The 20,993-nt window shown below is 39.7% G+C and overlaps 1 protein-coding gene across 1 annotated transcript in view; it reads left to right on the top strand.

The window, feature by feature from the left end:
• il1rapl2 (interleukin 1 receptor accessory protein-like 2) overlaps window positions 1–20,993 on the top strand; it is a 447,173-nt gene that overhangs the window by 277,529 nt on the left and 148,651 nt on the right. Inside the window, exons 3-4 of the mRNA XM_030739324.1 lie at window positions 15,224–15,393; window positions 16,875–16,978. Coding sequence (XP_030595184.1) covers window positions 15,224–15,393; window positions 16,875–16,978 — 274 coding nt within the window. The remainder of the gene's footprint in view (window positions 1–15,223; window positions 15,394–16,874; window positions 16,979–20,993) is intronic.

Here is a 20,993-nt window from a genome sequence, read left to right as displayed (position 1 = left end):
AACTTTGGATTTTCCGTTTTATAAACGTAGATTTCTACACACATCAATAAGAGGGTAATGATTTTCCTCCATAACAGCCTCCATGCATAGCAGACAGAATGGCTGACTGTAGGACATCAAGAGTGAGTGGATTGCACTGGTAGCTGTTTTTTTTTTAATGGGAAGTATGGTCACTAACATTACCTCTACTGTGAGATATCTCATCAATCATCCCAACCCTGATCTCATTTATTGGTGTAATTATGCTAAGCTACCACATGTAATTTGGCATTGATTTATCTGCGTTGCAGATGCTACAAACTATCTTCTTTTTCTCATCTTCCTCCTTTTTTTACCTTTTGTTTCTGCCGTCATTATTCAATAAGAAGTAGCTTGATAAGGAAACATTACCTACCTTCTTATTATCTTTCCTGATAAGATCCTTTATCTGTCATCCACAGGTGCTTCCTTTGTGTTTCCTCTCCATCTTCCCTCTATACTTCCACCTCTCCATCCCTTCATCTATCCATATATACCTCCTCTAGAGTCATTATAGTTAATAGGAAGGCCAATGTGTTCTACTTCCCAGAGAAATGGGACTCATTACTTCTCATTAAGTAGTTCCCAGCAAAACTTCCCCTTCATCCTCAGCGTTTCCTCGTGCTGCCCATTCATTATTTGCTCTTTATGTTTTCTCAAATTATTTGTCTTTTTTTCTTACGGGCTTACTTATCTTTCTGTTTTGTGACCTGATTTGCAAAACTCAAGTCAACATTCTGAAGAAATTTCAGACTACACTCTGTTTTATTTCCAAGAATGGGCCGCACATGGCACAAGCAGTGACCGTGTCAACAAGCCCATGGCAGAACTGTAACTCAGCTGGAAATGGAAAAGAGTCTTGCCTCCAGCCTGACCAATCAAATCACATTTCCCCTCCTCTTTAAGATAGTGCAATCTGTTACAGGGCACTCTGACCATTTGGTGATAGGAAAGTCCAAAGCAGTTCAAAGCAAAAGCTTCTTTTGGGAGAAAACAGATGTTGTCAGTTTACTAATGCAATACAGCTTTTCACTGAGATGGGAACGTCGTTTCTATTTAATAAACCAGTCAGTTTATAATTGTAGCAGAATTTTACTACACTATACCTTCAGTAATTTGTTAGTACCTATAAAGCTCAGGCTGTCATATGAATGCTTCCATCTAGAAGCAGGCAAAAGTGGGGCACGACGTGTGTGTGTGTGTGTGTGTGTGCGTGTGTGTGTGTGTGTGTGTGTGTGTGTGTGTGTGTGTGTGTGTGTGTGTGTGTGTGTGTGTGTGTGTGTGAGAGTGTGTTTAGAGCACAAAACACAAATGGACTTTGAAGTGGTTCGACCTATTTCAGTTTAACCAAATTACCAAACTGGAAAAGGAAGGAAAAGAGAACTCCGCACCAATTAAAGGTGCTCTGAACATGTACAGTGGTTAATATGGGTCTTTGCATGTACGCATGGTTAAAAAATTAATTTAAAAAGATTGCAATGATCTCGATTGTGCTACCAATGTGATCTGATATCAGTATGTAAAATCTACCATGTTCCACAGAAACTGCCTTTTTTCTCAAAAAGTGCACAGTGGTCAGGCAAGTGGTCAGGCATGTTCTTGCTGCTTACACTGCTGCTGTATGGGCTTCCTTACTGTAAGTGAAGCTTTCGTCCACCTTATTTAATTGCGAAAGAGGTCAAGTTAGGTGATCTTTCAAATTGTAGGACTGATTTATTTATTATTAATTTTTTCACATGTATGTATGGATTGCATGAATTTTCCCTCATTCAGGAAAAGTCATCTGGATACAGACAATGAATTTAGATAACATTTTAAATTGAGTATCATTGCTCATCTAAATTTAGCCTGAGTCCAGCTGTTCTGCAGCTTCACCAAGCAACAGTAGAAAGTTGGCTTTGCTTTGAAATAAGATCAGACCAAGAGTCACATCAAATGAAATACATCCGATAAGTGAAGTAAAATGCTTAAATTCAAGATTCATTGCAAGGTTGCAATAAATCCAGCCTTTGAACTATAAGAATTTTTCCTACCATAAGAGTATTTTACTGAAGTTCATTCTTACTGTAATTCACAGATTATACAGTAATGGCTCTCACTGTATTGATTTATGGTGAGACGATGTCAGTGCTTTACTGCAATCTGTTTTAGGTCAAATACAACTGAACGCAGGCTTTAGCGTCTGATTTGATTGCATCTACTTTAAGTGATGTAGAAATGAATGCGTCAGTGTGCTGCTGTACTGCTCCTAGTAGTAATCTTTCTGTCGAGTGGCAGAAGCATTAATCCACTTATTAGATGAATATAGATATCTTAAATAGCTTTATGAAGACAACTTAAGAGCATTTTTAAGTACAAGCTAAATAAGTCAGCTGGGTCTTCTGAATGTATTATTTATTAATATTTTGTGAAATTGATGTTATTCTGCCAGTCACATCAGGGTTTGTTATTACCATTATTACAACAAAATCCACCATCCACTCAACCACACATGCTTCATTCATCAGTGCAATTCAATTCAATTCAATTTTATTTATATATAAATCACAACAAACAGTTGCCTCAAGGCGCTTTATATTGTAAGGTAAAGATCCTACAATAATTACCCAACAGTCAAAACGACCCCTATGAGCAGCAGTTAGCGACAGTAGGAAGGAAAATCTCCCCTTTAACAGGAAGAAACCTCCAGCAGAACCAGGCTCAGGGAGGGGCAGTCATCTACAAAAGACACACTTTGGAAGAGAGCCAGAGATTAATAATAACTAATGATTAAATGCAGACTGGGGTATAAACACATAGAGAGTGAAAAGTGGTGAATGAAAAAGAAATACACAGTGCATCATGGGAACCCCCCAGCAGCCTAGGCCTATTGCAGCATAACTAAGGGAGGGCTCAGGGTCATTTGATCCAGCCCTAACTACAGTGGCTTGCAAAAGTATTCATACCCCTTGAACTTTTCCATATTTTTTCACATTACAACCACAAACATAAATATATTTCACTGGAATTTAATGTGAAAGACCAGCACAAAGTGGTATACAATTGTGAAGTGGAAAGAAAATTATACATGATTCAAAACATTTTTTACAAATAAAAAACTGAAAAGTGCGGTGTGCAAAAGTATTCAGCCTCCTTTTCTCTGAGTGTAACCAATTGCATTCAGAAGTTGCCTGATGACTGCTAATGACTAAAAAGAGTCCACCTGTGTGTAATCTAATCTCAGTACCAATACAGCTGCTCCATGACGGCCTCAGAGGTTGGTTAAGAGAACATTGGGGAGTAAACAGCATCATGAACATCTCACGGAGCACTGTTCAATCCATTATCCAGAAATGGAAAGAGTATGGCACAACTGTAAACCTACCAAGACAAGGCCGTCCACCTAAACTTACAGGCCGAACAAGGAGAGCACTGATCAGAGATGCAGCCAAGAGGCCCACGGTGACTCTGGACGAAATGCAGAGATCCACAGCTCAGGTGGGGAAATCTGTCCACAGGACAACTATTAGTCGTGCACTGCACAAATGTGGTCTTTATGGAAGAGTGGCAAGAAGAAAGCCATTGTTAAAAGAAAACCATAAAAGGTCTCGTTTGCAGTTTGCCAGAAGCCATGTTGGAGACACAGCAAACATGTGGAACAAGGTGCTTTGGTCAGATGAGACCAAAATTGAACTTTTTGGCCAAAATGCAAAAAGCTGTGTGTGGCAGAGAATTAGCACTGCACATCACGCTGAACACACCATCCCACTGTCAAATATGGTGGTGGCAGCATCCTGCTCTGGGGCTGCTTCTCTTCAGCAGGGACAGGGAAGTTGGTCAGAGTTGATGGGAAGATGGATGGAGCCAAATACAGGGCGATCTTGGAAGAAAACCTGTTGGAGTCTGCAAAAGACTTGAGACTGGGGTGGAGGTTCACCTTCCAGCATGACAACGACCCTAAATATAAAGCCAGGGCTACAATGGAATGGTTTAAAACCAAACATATTCATGTGTTAGAATGGCCCAGTCAAAGTCCAGACCTAAACCCAATCGAGAATTTGTGAAGATCTGAAAACTGCTGTTCACAAACGCTCTCCATCTAATCTGACTGAGCTTGAGCTGTTTTGCAAAGAAGAATGGGCAAAAATTTCAGTCACTAGATGTGCAAAGCTGGTGGAGACATACACTAAAGGACTTGCAGCTGTAATTGCAGCAAAATATGTTTCTGCAAAGTATTGACTCAGGGGGGCTGAATACTTTTGCACACCGCACTTTTCAGTTTTTTATTTGTAAAAAATGTTTTGGATCATGTATAATTTTCTTTCCACTTCACAATTGTATACCACTTTGTGTTGGTCTTTCACATTAAATTCCAGTGAAATATATTTATGTTTGTGGTTGTAATGTGACAAAATATGGAAAAGTTCAAGGGGCATGAATACTTTTGCAAGCCACTGTATAAGCTTTATCAAAAAGGAAAGTTTTAAGCCTAATCTTAAAAACAGAGAGGGTGTCTGTCTCCTGAATCCAAACTGGGCGCTGGTTCCACAGAAGAGAGGCCTGAAAGCTGAAGGCTCTGCCTCCCATTCTGCTCTTAAGGCTCCGTTCACATGAGAACAATTTCAGTGGCAACGGTATCATTTTGCCATTTTCGTTTTCGAAAAGTAGCACATTCAGATGGAAACGTTTCAGTAACGATCCTCGTTTACATGGAAACACAAGACGTTTAAAAAGCTGCAGTTCCCATTGCCAGGCCACAAGTTGGCGGTGTTGATATAGGACCCGCAACCCTAGTGCGCATGTGCCAGTGGCCCCCATTTTCAAAAAGTAGCGTTTTTGCCCGTTTAGATAGATACTTTATTAATCCCAAAGAAAATTGGGGAAATGGAGACCAGTGTTTCGAAGAAGTATTTTTTTTCACGCCATTCTCATTTAAACGGGAGTCCGAAACACATCAAAACTTTGCTGTTTTCATCTGAAAATGTTCTTGTATAACCAGAGCCTGAGTATCCACAAGTACGCCAGCAGTCTGAGAGTGAGGTGCTCTATTGGGGTGATACGGTACTATGAGGTCTTTAAGATAAGGTGGAGCATGATTATTCAAGACCTTATATGTAAGAAGAAAGAGACAATACACAGGTTAACTTAGATAATGTTTTCAGTTTTCACAACAGCAGTTTTGTTATCAATACATATCACATTTTTCTTTGCTTTGTTCTTGTGTGTATGTGTCTCTGTGTCTGTGTATTTTCTCTTGTGAGAGTGAATAAATTTCAGTCTGTTTGGTAGCATTAGAGAGAGGGCAGATTGTGGTCAACTCCATTTATTCAGCCCAATGCATGTGTGTGGAATTGTGTGTCTGTTAATATGAGGTTGAGCCTTTTACTGTGGGAGTCAGTTGTGTATATATATATATATATATGTGTGTGTGTGTGTGTGTGTGCGTGTGCGTGCGTGTGTGTGTGTGTGTGTGAACGTGCTGTAGCACTACAAGGCCTGTATGCTGATAGATGCGGTTGTAACTCCATTGCAGTGAATGAAGGCCATAACCCACACATGCATTACCATATTCATACAGCTCACAAAATAGATTGCTTTAGTTTGTGCGTGTATGGATGTGTCTTTGTGTTGTTGCCCAGCTAACACCATGAGAATCAGTTTGAGTTTTAACCCACTGAAGAGGGAAAATTTTGAGGACACCTTTAAAGTGTTAAAATTTGAATTGGTTTTAAGTTACAGTACAGGTGAGGGCTGTTGTTAGGCCCTTAGTTTGATGGTTGAGTTCAAGGTAAGTGGCTCGTAATGGATCATATATGTGAATGACCTCAAAGTTATACCCATACATAAATGCATATGGGCGTGTACGTGTTTGTGTGAAGAATCGATTCATAGTTTGAGTGAGAGTGCGACTTATTTTGAGAAGTCATTTTGAAAATGGCAGCCACTCGCCTTGTCATGCTTCTCCTCGCTTTCTTGCGCACGCACACACAAATACAGTATGTCCTCGAGGCATACATATAAAGCTCTATCTAGGCTAAAGCCTATTCTCATAAAATGTGTTCAGAGAAAATAAGTAACCATCAAGTTGGCTGTGCGCTGAAATTGAACATCAGCACAAACCACTGGGCCAAATGGCAGGTACACTCTGTCTCTGTTTCTCTCCCTCGCTCTTTCTCATTCTAATCTTGTTCTCTCACCTTCTCTCTCTCTCTCTCTCTCTCTCTCTCTCTGTTATCTTGTTTCTTTTCTCCTTTTTTTTTTGTTTTTTTCTCACCCAGGGTGTAAATTGCCCTCCAGTGGTGATAGACTTGTGTGAGCATGTTCCTATGTGTGCGTGCGTGTGTGTGTGTGTGTCTGACTTCATTCTGGTTTTTGTGTGTGTGTGTGTGTGTGTGTGTGTGTGTGTGTGTGTGTGTGTGTGTGTGTGTGTGTGTGTGTGTGTGTGTTCACAAACAGGTGTTTATGAATATGGGGCTCATTACCTGTGTGTGTGTGTGTGTCTGTGTGTGTCTGTGTGTGTGTGTGTGTGTGTGTGTGTGTGTGTGTGTGTGTGTGTGTGTGTGTGTGTGTGTGTGTGCGCGCGCGCGCATGTTTGGGTGGGTCAGGTCAAGCTATTATTATGGCAGCAGCTGTAGTGGTATTGCAGGGGATTGTGGGAGGCGTGCAGACAGGCTGGAGGCTCTGAGGGGCTTTATGTTTGAGTGACAGGCCTGGACTAAATGCTCTGCTCCCAGCACAAACTACATAACTCACACTCCTCCAGCTATTAAATAGAATAAAACATACATGCTCACTATTTTCAGTATTATTGTTAGACTGTATTCATGTGCAGTCTGTGAGGAAAATTGCAACTTATAGAGTAAGTACAAAAAATGACAATAAAAGAATGATTCAACCTGCTGACAGTTTATAAAAGCACTTATATAGTTTTCTCTGGTGTCTAGTAGGAAAAAACCTCAGGATCAGTATAAGATGACTACTGCAGGTATTGCACCATTTTCAGAAACCCCAAAGTGAAAGGCACCTCCATGTATAGTTTTTTGCCGTAATTAATACCTGCTCTGCTAATGTAGCTGGTATTGTGTGCATGTTGTGTATGTGTGTTATTGTGAAAAAAGAAAAATCTGGCAGGTGTTTATAGGTTTATCAATCCATCTCTGGACAGATTTTGTCAAAGCTTATGGACTCATAAGCATGCAAGATACAATCATTAATCTTTACCGTTTGTGAAGTTGAGATCAAAATGAAGGCTGGGTTTGGAGATGAGTGCTGGAATAATCCACGAGTAGTAGCTTACTCATGTGTCAGAACATCAACATGATGGGCTCTAGTCTTTTTTTATTTATTTATTTTGTAGCCATTATAGGATTTTTTTTTTTAATTATGAATAAAATTAAGTTGGGGGGAGCGGGGGGGATTCCAAGGTAACATGACTCACAAAATGACGCACTTATGGCACCTCAGCAAAGACTGGAGTAGAGAGGAAAAACAGAAGATCTTTGGTGTGTTCACTTTAAAATAACACTACAACCTTCCAAATGCAATCCAAATAATAGTCACAAAATAGAAAAAAGAACCAATAAAACACCCCACATCTACTCCTATCTAAACTATGGAGTTCAGCACCATGGATAGCAATACCAATTTGTGGAATTCAGTAAGGCCTCAGTCACACAGACCTTAGATCAAAAAGGGGTGCTGTACCCAAAAACCTCTTTGTGATTACTGCAGTCACCTCTAGTTTGCATGGAAGATGCCAACTTGTTACCATTCATGACAGCACAGTCCCATTAGTAGGAACATCATGCAGAGTAGGGAAGTCAAATATTTTTCCCTCTATGTTTGCCAGGAATATGCCCAAGGTTGTCTGAAAAGCACTCACTTTTTCAAAGAGCTCGCCCACATTTGCATCCCCGCCTTAGAGCTGCAGGTTAAGATGGTTCAAGCGACTAGGGATGTCACAGAAATGCAACCAGAGCCACAAATTCCTGATCTTGCATCAAGTGAGACAACTCATCTGCTTTTGTTGCTTTTTGACTCATCCTATCATAGATGTTCCACTGTCAGTTACAAGGAGGTTGATTTTATCAAGCTCCAGAGAATTGTTATCAAAGAAACCTTTCATAGACCTGTACATGGCCTCACCTGTTGTGTTGCTCTTGAGGGGTAAGAGGCACAGCAGCTCCTCTTTGAAAAGCTCCCTGTTAAAATATCTCACAAACACAGATGCCTGTGCAGTACCTGTAGACTTGGTCACAACTATCAACATCCACACACTTCAGTTCCGCAAGTAAAGTTGAAAAACTGTCCTCATACAAAGTTTCCAGTCTCTGTGCCGCTGTTGAATCGCAGAGCTTCACACGGTTAACTGTGTCATCTTTGTGTTTGCCACTGGTAAAAAAACTCCTCCATGATTCCCAAAGTGCACACTTTCACAAGCTCAGCACCCACAAATGGCTTGCTCTTTTTAACCAACTCCCAAGTTACATGCAGCAAAGCAGTGGTGGCTCTTTCAGCAGCAGGAGTCATAATCATCAAGATTGTTGATGTGGTAGAATAAGATGCCTTCAAGGCTGCCGTCTTGTCTTTTCATGCAGTGTTACCAACTGGGAAAGCTGCACTGAAGCTAGCATGTTTTGTTTCGGAATGGCGCACAATATTAGCGATTTTGCATACAGCAACTGTCGTTTGGCAAATTAAACACAACAGTTTTGCGTTGGCATGAGGTGGTAAAATGAAGGCAAACTCATCTGTCCATTTGTTACTAAACTGTTTGTTTTCAATGTCAGCTTTTCTTCACGTACTAACCTCACTCATTTTTGCCAGCATTGCAATATTCATTCAAGTATACACATCGTTTTCTGTGCAGATCAGTTGTGATTCTTGACCTGCGCAAACTGTTCACTCCCTTTATGGCCCCAGTCATTAGGACCTAAAGGGCCGTGTACAAACTAATGATTCAGAGGACTCCTTCTACATGCAGCTCCATGATCAAAGGCAAAAGTTGTGTGAATTATTTTAATTTTGAGTGATTATAAGAAATGGCTGTGGGCCGGTCAGCAGCCAATCGTGGGCCGGATTTGGACGCGGGCTGTGAGATGAGTATGACTGCTGTATGATCACATTTTATATTTGTTCAGGGGTTCTATAACAGAATCATAATGTTGAACGTTTCTGAAAAACCTGATGTAGATATTTCCTTGCAGCAAATAAAGTAGAGGTTGTACACACCGAGAAAGCAAAGCAGAAGAAAGTGATGCTTGCACTCGATGATTATTGCTGACTAATGTTCCTGAACGTGAAAGCCTAAAATGATTTTAAACAAAAAGTAAAATCGAAATTTAAACGGGAATTAATTACTGCTGGGTCAGAGAAGTGTGCATTTTAGATGTGATACAAGAGGGCAAGTCCGACAGAGAGCACTGGATTATGCAACAATAATGTATGTGAGTGTGTATTCTGCTCTAAAAATAGGGGCTCTGTTCTGAACATTTAGGATGAGGCCTCAGTGAAAAGCTGCTGTAGGAGAGGGACACAAAGCGTTGGCCCTACGCTTACAACTACAGGGAATCCTCCTGTGCCACTGATGTGCTGGCTTTCCAAATGAATTAACAGTCATAGCAGCAACAATCACAGTTATGCATGCTTCCTTTCAGCATTACTCAATGCACTAAGTTGTCTGCCACTATTCTTAGTATATCTCACCTTTGTGTGATTCATTTTAATACTCTTTTCTGAAAATGTTGCACTGTGAAAGGGACACTCCAAATGCAACAGATACATTTCCTGCAAAATAGTGCCCAGCATAATACTGCAGTAACTACTTATTTATTTTTTTACAGGTGCAAAAGCTGCACGTTCTGACGGATAGGAGAGAATTGACACGGTATTAACATTCAGCCCGGTCTCCACACTTTGGCCCCATTTACACGAGAACTATCCAGTGGAAACAGTGCGGTTTTACCAGTTTTGTTATTCGAAAAGTAATGTGTTCAGATGGAAATGTTTTAAGAAATAATCTCACACTGAAACGCAGGACGTTGAAAACACTGTAGTTCCAATTGCCGGGCCACTAGCTGGCAGGGTGGGTATAGGAGTCGCACTCATAGTGTGCATGTGCCAGGTTCAAAGCGTTTTGAAAATGCTTCGCTCTGGAACAAAGTTCGTTTTCAGGAACTGGAAACGCCGTTCTCATGTAAACAGGAAGCTGAGACGCATCAAAACTTCATTCTCGGGTAAACGGGGCCTCAATGAGCTACCACACAGCTATCCCAGCCCCCACAGACCATGATTTTCAGCAGCCTTCTCCATGTCAAGAGTGTGAACTCTATTGTCCTCTTAGAATGAATAACGGGCAGAAAATATTTTGAGAATGCTAACATAAAAATAATCCTTTAAAATAATGTGTTTTGTATTTTCCTTAGCTGTAGGAGGACGTTAAGGTGAAGCATTTTTGCTTTTCCCGTTTTACTGCTTGTTGCTTGATGGCACACATCATTTGCATCACAGTGAAACTTTTGTCACCTCCAGTGTGAAGTGAGAGACATCCTCTTACCTGCAGACAAGGAAAAAAAAATATCTCTGAGGTCTGCTAAACTCCTCCCCTTTTGCAAATTCCAACAACTTGACTAGTTATGTTACTGTTTCTGTGTTTTGTCCTCAGTATTTAAAGCCACTATTTTTTTTTTGCCTCTTCCTCCTTTACTGTCATATTAAAACATGAGATGTTGAAAAAAAAATGGTTTTGGCAAACAGTGAAGATAACAGCAGCTTTAACCTCAACACTCATAACATCCATCCATCACCACTCTCCCCCACCCAAACTAGAAAAGACCCAGCCTGCCCTGGGTCTGCCCTTGGGTCTCTTCTGAGTTGGACATACCATGTTAGAATTAAGTGAATCAAACTGAAGTTAAAAATAACACTGTAAAGCAAAATACAGGATTTGCTTCACGGCCTTGATAGCATTTCCAGATGAAATCAGCGGGTGAAAATTTTGTAACTGCAGGTTTAAGATAATTATTATCAAAGGCAGCGACTGCAGTCTCCGGCCATTTCCAGGGCAGCTACAGTTCTTTGGGTAACAAACATAATGTTTGAGTTATGATAAATGAGTCTGCAGGTTTTCCTCCTGGGACTCATTTCACAAGAAAGTTCTCCACAAAAATGCTCAACTTTCACGTTCACTGCATTTCCTAGTAAGTCAAAGTGTTAAAATCTTGCAGAATAAGATCAAAGCTGGCAGAATGAGCTGAGATGCTAAAGTAAGTTTGAAGTACTAAAAAATTTTCTCATATTATTCATGGCAAACTAACCTACTGCAATTTATTTCAGATCAAAATATTTTGAATATGTTCCATTGTCTTTTTTATTTATTTTTGGTGAACACAATCATAATAGCCAAAGGGAAAAAAGTACAGCCTGAATGGGGTTGTGACTCTGTGTTGTGTGTGTGCGTGTGTGTGTGTGTGTGTGTGTGTGTGTGTGTGTTTGCCCAGAAGTCTCTGCACTTTTCCAAACTCTGAAACTTTGCCATTTATTCAGGGTTATTTTCATTCTGCCGTTTGGGAGCATCCGTATGCAGATAGAACTGACGGGAATGATATATCTGCCCATGCTAACACCTCGCCCACACATTTAATATGTCTACAGACACGCAGCTGCACTCCCCCATACACACACATGCAGTTTATGCATATATATATATATATATATATATATATATATATATATATATATATATATATATATATATATATATATATATATATATATATGTATATATATATACACACCCATGCATGCTTAAACACACACAAACAGATTACCACACACACACAAGCTAAGATGAATGAATTATTGAAAGTTTGCTTTGGTTATGACCTGAAGCTACATATGGTCCCATCTTTCTAATGCTGTCTAGTGTGTGAATATGTGTTTGTGTGTCTGTGTGTGCTACTATGTGTGACCTGTGTTAAACATTGTCTAAAACAAAAGGCATTAGCCCAGTAGACCAAACTAATGTGATTTTCTATTAACATGATGCCCTGGATACATCCTGTGTGTGTGTGTGTGTGTGTGTGTGTGTGTGTGTGTGTGTGTGTGTGTGTGTGTGTGTGTGTGTGTGTGTGTGTGTGTGTGTGTGTGTGTGTGTGTGTGTGCGCGCGCTCTCACGCGTGTTAGGTGTTGAGCAGACTAAACTAACATCTTCAGTTTGTGTCAGCTCATTAATTTCCAACCACCGAGTCTGACTAGCCAATTCATTACTTAATTCTTTTACACACACACACACACATTTGCATGCACATGCACACACACACGCTCACAAATTTTTAATTCTTTTTTTACCCTCTTGCATGCAAAAATCATGTTTTAGCGTGTGAATCTGTGTGTTTCGTGACAGATCGGCACAGTTTTTATGACTGTCTGTCAACCTCGTGACTGATTAAATGACTCCTGTTGGTGCATGTGCAGTGGGAGACGAGGATGAGTACTAATTTGAAAGAGTGATTGTAAGTGTAACAAATCTGCCATGTGTCCGTGCATCAGTGTGTGTGTGCAGAGATGCTAAATCTCCCCTGCCAGTATATGACTTAATGCATATTGCTAAATCTTTAAATGTACCAGTTAAGTGTGTGGCTGTAAATTCAAACAGCAAACTGGTGCATATAAAGTCTTTAAATCTTTGGTAGTGACTTAACTCAACACAAATTACACCTGACACATGTTTACATTGACTTATAGTGTTAGCCACTGTAACGATCCACAACCTGCATTCTATTTCCCAAAAACACAGGTAAGGCAAATTTTGCTAACAATGGCCCAGCGCCAGCTAATGCCCCAGTAAGCCATAAATTTTTAATGTGCTGTTATGACAAGCTGCTGGGAAAGCTGTCTGTTTGTATTTGAATTCAATTTTATGTTGGATCTGAGATACATTGTATCACAAGTAAGTTGGAGTTAGACTAGACTGTTTTATTGTCTGTATTAATGGAACTTGTGGTACTACACAGTACCCTTGACAAATATGTTAACTTCAGGGTTACTTTGATATTTATGCCACTTTAGAAAAGTGGCATAAATATCATAAATGCCATGATAAAAATATCATATATCATGGCATAAAGTGGCATAAATATGCCACTTTAGAAAAGTGGCATAAGAGGACGACTTTAGTTTTCACTATTAACTGTTTCTAGGCAAAAAGTGCAAAAAATATGTATTTTTACATAAATGTTCAAAGGTTCAGTATACTTAAAACTTTGTCGCATGTTCAGTCTACTTCACTCTTAATGTCAACAATGTCCTTATTTAAATTAAATAAGTACATTTAACTTGGGCCCTGTCCACATGTGCAGTTGGTATTTGGGGAAATGTAGCTTTTCACATAGCTAGCTTTGGATGTTTGCTTATGCAGAGTCAGTTAACTGTATGTTTTGCTCAGTTACTGAGGAGTATAGCTTTGCAGACTCATTCAGTTCATTTAATAATTTTACACAGAACACTTCTGGCATGTGTAAACATCTATGGCAATATTAATGTTTAACTACATATCCTTAGTTTAGTGTTGTCATTGTTATTTCAGTTATATTAAAGTTTGGTTCTTGTGGATGTGTAATGTGGTTTCCAGTGTTTGTCTGGTAGACAACAGTGTAAAGGTTTACCTGTTAATATGTCACCATGAATGAGTCATGACTCCCTGCTCATCACACATTGCTAAACAACAAGTGCAATAATGTTTATGTGCAATTAACAACAAATGCAATAAAAGTGCAATAATCAAATTTTTACTAAATGTATATAAATGTTTAGAGATTTTAGTATTTTCCTATCAGATTTTAGATATTATTTATTCTTGTTTTTGTACTGAGTGTTCTGCTGATCCTTTGCTGTTTACAACAACATAAATTTCCCACAATGTGGGCCAAATACAGGATAATACAGGATATCTTATCTTATCTTATCTTATCTTATCTTATCTTATCTTATCTTATCTTATCTTATCTTATCTTATCTTATCTTATCTTATCTTATCTTATCTTATCTTATCTTATACCAAATTCTGACCTCATTATCTGTTCTAATCCATCTAGCATACACACATTATTTATGACAACACTAACAAACAAGAGGGGAACAGTAAGGATGAGAGACAGAGGAGGTATTTTGAAATGGATGACAGATCCAGAGGCTTTATTGCTGCAGGCTTCAGGCTGTAATTCAGAGGGAAGGACTTGTGGCAAGTGCCTGCGGGTGACAGTTAAAACAGAGCACATCTATCTGAGGCTCAGACCATAAGGAGAAAAAAGAAGTGAGAGAAACGAGGGACAGAGAGGAAAGGGGGAAAAATAGAAGGTGCAGTGAGGAAGAGGATAGGCAAAAGGGAGGAAGGAGGAGGGAAGTCCATTTGAGCGAGCTCTTTGTCATTTTTTGTGTTGACCTCTTGCGTCTCTTTCTCTCATACTTGTCTTCCATCTACAACTTGTTTTCTGTTTGTTCTGCTTGACCTGGGCTCACCCCCAGCACTGCTGCAGCACCCTTCCCCTTTCATCTATTCATTTGGTCGTGACCTCGTCCTCTGCCTTTCATATTCTGAATTTCTGTTGCTGCATCTCTCACACCTTTTCTGCATTTATTGAAGGAATGCCTTGTATGGGAAAAAAGTAATTTATAAATCACAGCAAAGACAAATATTTGGTTGTAAGAATGAAATCAAAAGAAGATCAAATGTGTTTGGCCTTTTTATTTCTGTCGCCCCCTCTGTTTGTACTTTCAACATTTATGAAAAAAAAAATGTAACATTTTCTCTTTGTAACTCTTTCAATACCCCCTCCAAAAAAAACCCCAACCCCCCCAAGAAAAAACTGGCAAACAAAAACAGACCCGCTCAAAAATTTACATTCAATATTTTATTGCCTTGAAGGTAAAGAATAATATTGCCAAAGAAACAAGATAAAACAATATCTCTGTCACTCACACTCTCTTTCTTTCCCCGGTCAAGCATTTTTCTGTAAGTTATAAAACTATTTTTTCAACTCATATAAAGATATCTTATATAAAGCCTGAGGTGAGTGAGCCTTATAAGTTGCTTTATTTTGCTGTATGTTCATCTTTTGCTTTCTAACACGTTTGGGTTTCACTCAGTGTTTCTCTCTCCTGCAGTATTAGAAATCTGTTCAGTGCATAATGTCCTCAGTATTTCTCTTGTCTTTGTTACTCCTCGCAGTGGATGGATGCATCGACTGGTCGCTGGATCTGAAGAAATACCACGTTTTGGCCGGTGAGCCCGTTCGAGTCAAATGTGCCTTGTTCTACAGCTACATCCGAACCAACTACACCATGGCCACCAACGCCAAGCTGCGCCTCATTTGGTACAAGAACGAAGGAGACGCAGAGGTGAGCGTGACTCGGCTAAACTGCAATTGATGTGGCGAGAAAAGAGGAGGCAGGGAAGAAAGGTCGTGAAGTAAGTTTGGTACGGTTCGAGAAAGAAAATATTAAATGGACATAAAAAGAAAAAAAAAAAACCTTTACCATGTCCTGCACATTTTGTAGCTCTGATTCAGAGCTCTGTAGCATTACCTCATACACCTCATGTACCACACAGCAACAGTTTTTTGTCAGATAATTCAATATGAAAGCTCTAAAAGGCACCAACACACTATTTAGTGCAGGTGAGGCCTAGCAGATACCAGTGTCACAGCTGTCTGTGCTGCAGCTTTAGGCCATGTTGCAGCAACAGGGAGAGGTTTTCAAATTTGCGCCTGGATTTCCAAATGAATTTCCAAACTAACAGCTGTGATTTTTACTCATTTGAATAAAGAAAAAAGATTTTGCTGATTTTATCAGAAAAATAAGCTGGGTATACCATCTAGTTGGTTGAAACATTCATTTATAGGTTATCTGGGCCACAGCTTGCTATTGGCTGTTGTTATGTATCATGTTACCTTTTTTTTTTCCCCCGTAATACATTGCATGAAGGTAACAGTAAATAATGAAGTTAAATAAAATAAAGTAACTTTGAATCAGGATGAAAGAACTTAAGTGTTTTGGTTTTTTTTAAAGAATAGTTTGACTTCTCTCTCTGAAGTGTAATTAGCCCTGCCAGCTGGTATTACTGTGTAAGTAAAGGTTTGTACTAAGTATATATTTGTATATATAGGTATATTGATTGTCTAATATTATAATTATACATTAGATTCAAAACGCCATTTGGTAAATGGAAGTACTCCAGGTCTTTGATCAATACAGTATTTCCAAATCGAAGGCTAGAAAGTATTTTAAGAATAAAGCGAGTAGTCTGGTTCACCGTATAACTACTTATTACCTGCATCGAGGAGGTTATGTCTTTGGTAGTTTGTGTGTGTGCATGTGTGTCACTCTGCCTGTAAAGATGATAGCTCGAAAGGTTTTGGGTGCATTATCCTACATAATGTTTGTGTAATCAAACATCTGTCATGCTGCCCTTATCTGATGTTTGCTGCACTACAAGCTTCTTAAATTATGTTTAAAAAGAGCAAAGAAAACAAAATGAATATATCCAAAATACAAAACTATTCCCTTAAAAGTAAATACTGCCCAGAGAGTGAGCTGCCCTGGAGGAGGTTTGTGCTTCTTGTTGTTTTTGTGTTGTCTGGTAAATCATACTGTGCTTCCATGAGCTTCTGTACATTCAAAAATATCTCAAATTATGAACAGCATGGATTCTGTCTGAGCAGTAAGGCGAGACCTGATGCATTTAGACCTGTAAAATATATAACGTGCTGTTTTTTTTATAGCAGCCACAATGCCCTGAGGAAGTCATTAGTTCCATTAGTACATACTACAAGTATACTGTTATAATAGAATCTATAACTTCTATTTATTGTATCCTTTAGGAGCCCATCATCTTCTCAGGTCACAGGCTGAGTAAAGAAGACGACTCCATCTGGTTCCGATCTGCTGAGTTGGAAGACAGTGGATCCTACACCTGTGTTCTAAGGTAATGGGAGTACATATCAATGCATAGGCCTGTCTGAGCTCCTTCTGGCCAGTATCTTGGCACTGCCATGCATCAAGCCTGAAGTAAAATAACTACAACCTAGTTTCTTTTAGGAAGCAGGATTCTGAATTATTTCTGGTTCAGATGGGTGCATTGTTTGTGAATATCGCATAAACACAGCTCCTCTCCCCAGACGGGAGCTAGGTCAGAGTGAACATACTGAACAAAACACAGACTTGAAGTTTCACTTCCAGCCCCGACACATTTGCTTCATGAGACAAACACACTAAGAATTTCAGCAGCATGCAAGTATAATACTTTTGGCCCGAGTCTGACCTCCAGCAGGGTTCATGAGGTCGCCTCTGTATTGTTGATTTCATCACACGGGAACAAACTGGGAATAGATTTCTGACTCCGACTGTTCCACCTCTACGCATGTGGTCCATTTGCATAGCAAGGGCAAGAAGCAGCATTATTGTGTGTCTGAATGAAAAGAAATAATATTCATTATTTCAAAACATAGATGAGTGGTAACTTATTCATTCTAATCATCATTTTTTTTTTAAGCTGCTATTTTATTTTATTTCAAATGTTAGTCAGTCAGTAGCACGCCAGGATTTTTGTTCTTGCTTCATTTTCCAAAGTCTGTTTGCGATATCAAAACATTTGTTTTATACCCTGCAGGTGAGTATGTGTGTGTGCATGGGCGTGTGTGTGTGAGATGATGCCAGTTACATGGAATACTGCCAGTTTATTCAACTGAAAGTTTACAATATGACAGTTGGCACCACATCAGAAACTGGCCTGGCCTAGAAATATGTGTTCATGCATAAATGTGTAGTGGCAGTGTACTGTACTGGTTGTACCAGTGTGTGCGTGCATTAGTTGACCCTACAACAAGGCGTATAGTCCTGTTTACCTGCTAGTAGATGGTGTGCATCTGCATAATGAAGGAAATTAAACATGCTCCCTTTAAAATATAAATATTTGGTTAGCAAATGCCCATGAGCTCATCTGTATTATCACATACATTACTTTGATAAGTTACACTTATAAATTGCAAAATGTAAAAATAAATTACATTAATAAAGAGCGTTCAAGAGGTCTTGTTTAAAAGTGAATTATATCAAACAGCAGGCTGTTGAGGAAAATGGAGGCTGGAGTGGCACAATCACAGCTCTTTGGACTTCTGTAGAAAGTCAGCCAGGGATAGACTGAGAAGAAGAAAAAAAAAAGGTTGGGGGAAAGATTTTTTTTTTTTTTTTTGACGTCAAAATTGCAAATATAGGGACTTTGACAGTGTGGAAAAATGGAAGTGACACAGAAAAACAGAAGATGAAGAAAAAGCACGAGTTCAACCACATCTGGCAGAAGATGAGAGAAACTGTGAATTCTAAAGCTTTGAAATATATATAGTATATCATGACAACTGAGCTTAATGTGCTGATACAGACCATGAGATGTGGTCTAACACTAAACTGGTGGGGTTTTTTTTTTTACTAACCTTTGAAATATCTGAGTGCTTATGCTTCTAACTTTTATTGCAGTGTTGCCGTGCAATTAACCAGCGCTTTGCTTGAAAAAAAAAAGCCAGGAAGCTTTGGTTGCACCACCGGCACATCTCTCCTCTTATTTTATTCCAAGAATCACTGTCCCTGCTTTGTGCTTGATCCGGCTTGTCTTCCTCCTCTGCATCTGATACCCTCACTACCTCAGCTTTCTCCTTTCCCTTTGCATCTTTTTTTCTCATCTCCTTCCCCTTCCTAGTTGTTTTTTCCCTCCCACACCTAATCTGCTTTCCCTTCATCTCGCCAGCAGCTTCTGTCCTCTACACCTCTTTCTCCTCAACCACCTGTTTCTCTTCCCTCACTGCTCCATGCACCATTCCACTCTCCCATTCCCACTCCTGTTCCCCCCCCCCCCATCAGCACCCGATTCCTTCTACCCCTTCATCACCCTCATCCTCCCCCTCCTTTGCTCTCCTCCCACCTCCTTTTCCTGCCAGAACTTGACACCTATCCTCCTTAATAAGCTCTCTCTTCCACTCCCTCTCTCTCTCTGCCTCTCTCCCTCTCTCTTCCTGTCTTTCCCTTGCTCTTTCAGCATGACAACCTAATTAGGGCTTGGTGTCTGTCATTGTCTCCGGGTTTCTTATTAGCACGCACATACACACAGAGACACACACGCACAAAGACGCACAGCACCTCCTATCCTAATGGGGAGCCTCCAACTGGATCCTATTACATTGCTAGAAGGTTGTATCTAGAATATGTAACTATGTGCAGAAAAAGCAACAAGGGAGCAAGAGAAACTGTACTTCCAAATGTGCTCATTGCCCTTGATCTCACATGTGTTTTTGTTGCTATTATAAAGAAGTTGTGATATGTAGCCTGTCATGTACAGTCACTGTCTATTGTTTGCCATGGTAACGTGATTTTAGAGTGCATCACATTTAAAGAATAAACACACACAAAAAAAATCAGATTTTGAACAACATATGGGCAATGAAGGAAGATGCTATTAATCTGTGGTCCTCCACAGCATGCCTTTTGTCCTCTCTTTCTCACCTCAGCCCCAACCGGTCATGGCAGCTGACTGCCCCTCCCTGATCCTGGTTCTGCTGGAGGCTTCTTCCTGTTAAAAGGGAGTTTTTCCTTCCCACTGTCACCAAGTGCTTCTTCATAGGGGGTTGTTTTGACCGTTGGGTTTTCTCTGTAATTATTGTAGGGTCTGTGATTTGGCGCTATATAAATAAAATTGAAATGAATTAAATCTTCTCATTATATAACTGTTTTTTTTTTTTAACCTGTCAGTTTAACGCAGCAGTTTAAGTAAGCAGAATTATTGTCTGCATGCTCTGTTAGGCCAAACACCGTTGCTGTGCAAAGAGGAGCTGTACTGTAGGCTCCTCTTGTTAGTTTCTTTCTTTTATTTTCTTTCTTTGTTTCTTTATTTACAAGTTTAAATGGCATGGCCCAACAACAGCAGCGCTGACAGGCAGAAGTGGCAGAAGAAATGAGAGCGATTTAGCTGTTCCTGAAATCTGCAGTGGAGATTGTTTAATACATGAAGGAAATATCAGTTTTAGTTTGCTGGTAAGTGCATGGACTGGTATAAAGGGCAGATGTAGCCACTGTGACGTCACCCATAGGTTTTGTCCTCATTTTGAAGCCTCTGTGTTAGCATTTTGGCTGCCAATCATATGCATGCAACCATAATCAGGTTCATCCATAACCTGTATGCATATGACTTTTCAGGTAATTCAAACACAGTCTAAAGGTCCAGCTCAGCGACTTGAAATGGTGACGGTGAGGCTTAACCGATGGCTGCAGCTGCTTGCTTTGGCACACCTGTCAATCAGAGGGATACACTCCTAACTTTAAGCCGTAACAGCGTCAAAATTGTTGATGCACTTGAAAAGAAAATCATCCACCTTAAAGTCGTTTTGAAGAGGCCAAAGCCTTTTTTGCTGCTAAGTTAGACATTTTAACACGGAAGTCTGCAGAAGCTCACGTCTGAAGTCAGCCACTTTTTCAGCTCTGGAGTTCCCGGTTTGGTGAAAGCGCTTTAATAAGTTGGTGGACAGAAATGACAGGTAGTTCTTTAATGTAAGACAACATTTCATTGTGTTTATTACAGTTGGATTTACATTGGAGACTTCTGTCAAGCTATGATCAGAGCTTTAGTTATTAGTTTGGTATCTGTTAATGAAAAGAGTTGATTGAAGCATTTGAATTCAGTGATCTGGGTATACTCATATTATTTTTCATGATAATGTACGGCTGATAAATACTAATTAACAGAATTAACAGCTACTTTATCAATGTATAGTATTTGTGTGCAGCACTAATCTAACACACCTGGCACATATTCTATGTTTTTAGTATGTTATAGAGTAGTGACACATGCTTATGGTGCTGCCTTTGTGCAGTCTGTGTTGGCTTGATTACTTGCAGCTTCTAATTGCTGCTTCTTACTGGAATACGTTGTCGTGTTAGCCAGAGCTGACAGATGT

The sequence above is a fragment of the Archocentrus centrarchus genome, chromosome 10 (genome assembly GCF_007364275.1).
Source record: "Archocentrus centrarchus isolate MPI-CPG fArcCen1 chromosome 10, fArcCen1, whole genome shotgun sequence".
Lineage (NCBI taxonomy): Eukaryota > Metazoa > Chordata > Actinopteri > Cichliformes > Cichlidae > Archocentrus > Archocentrus centrarchus.
The sequence above is the reverse complement of the archived record's forward strand: the minus strand, read 5'-3'. Positions and strand labels throughout refer to the sequence as shown.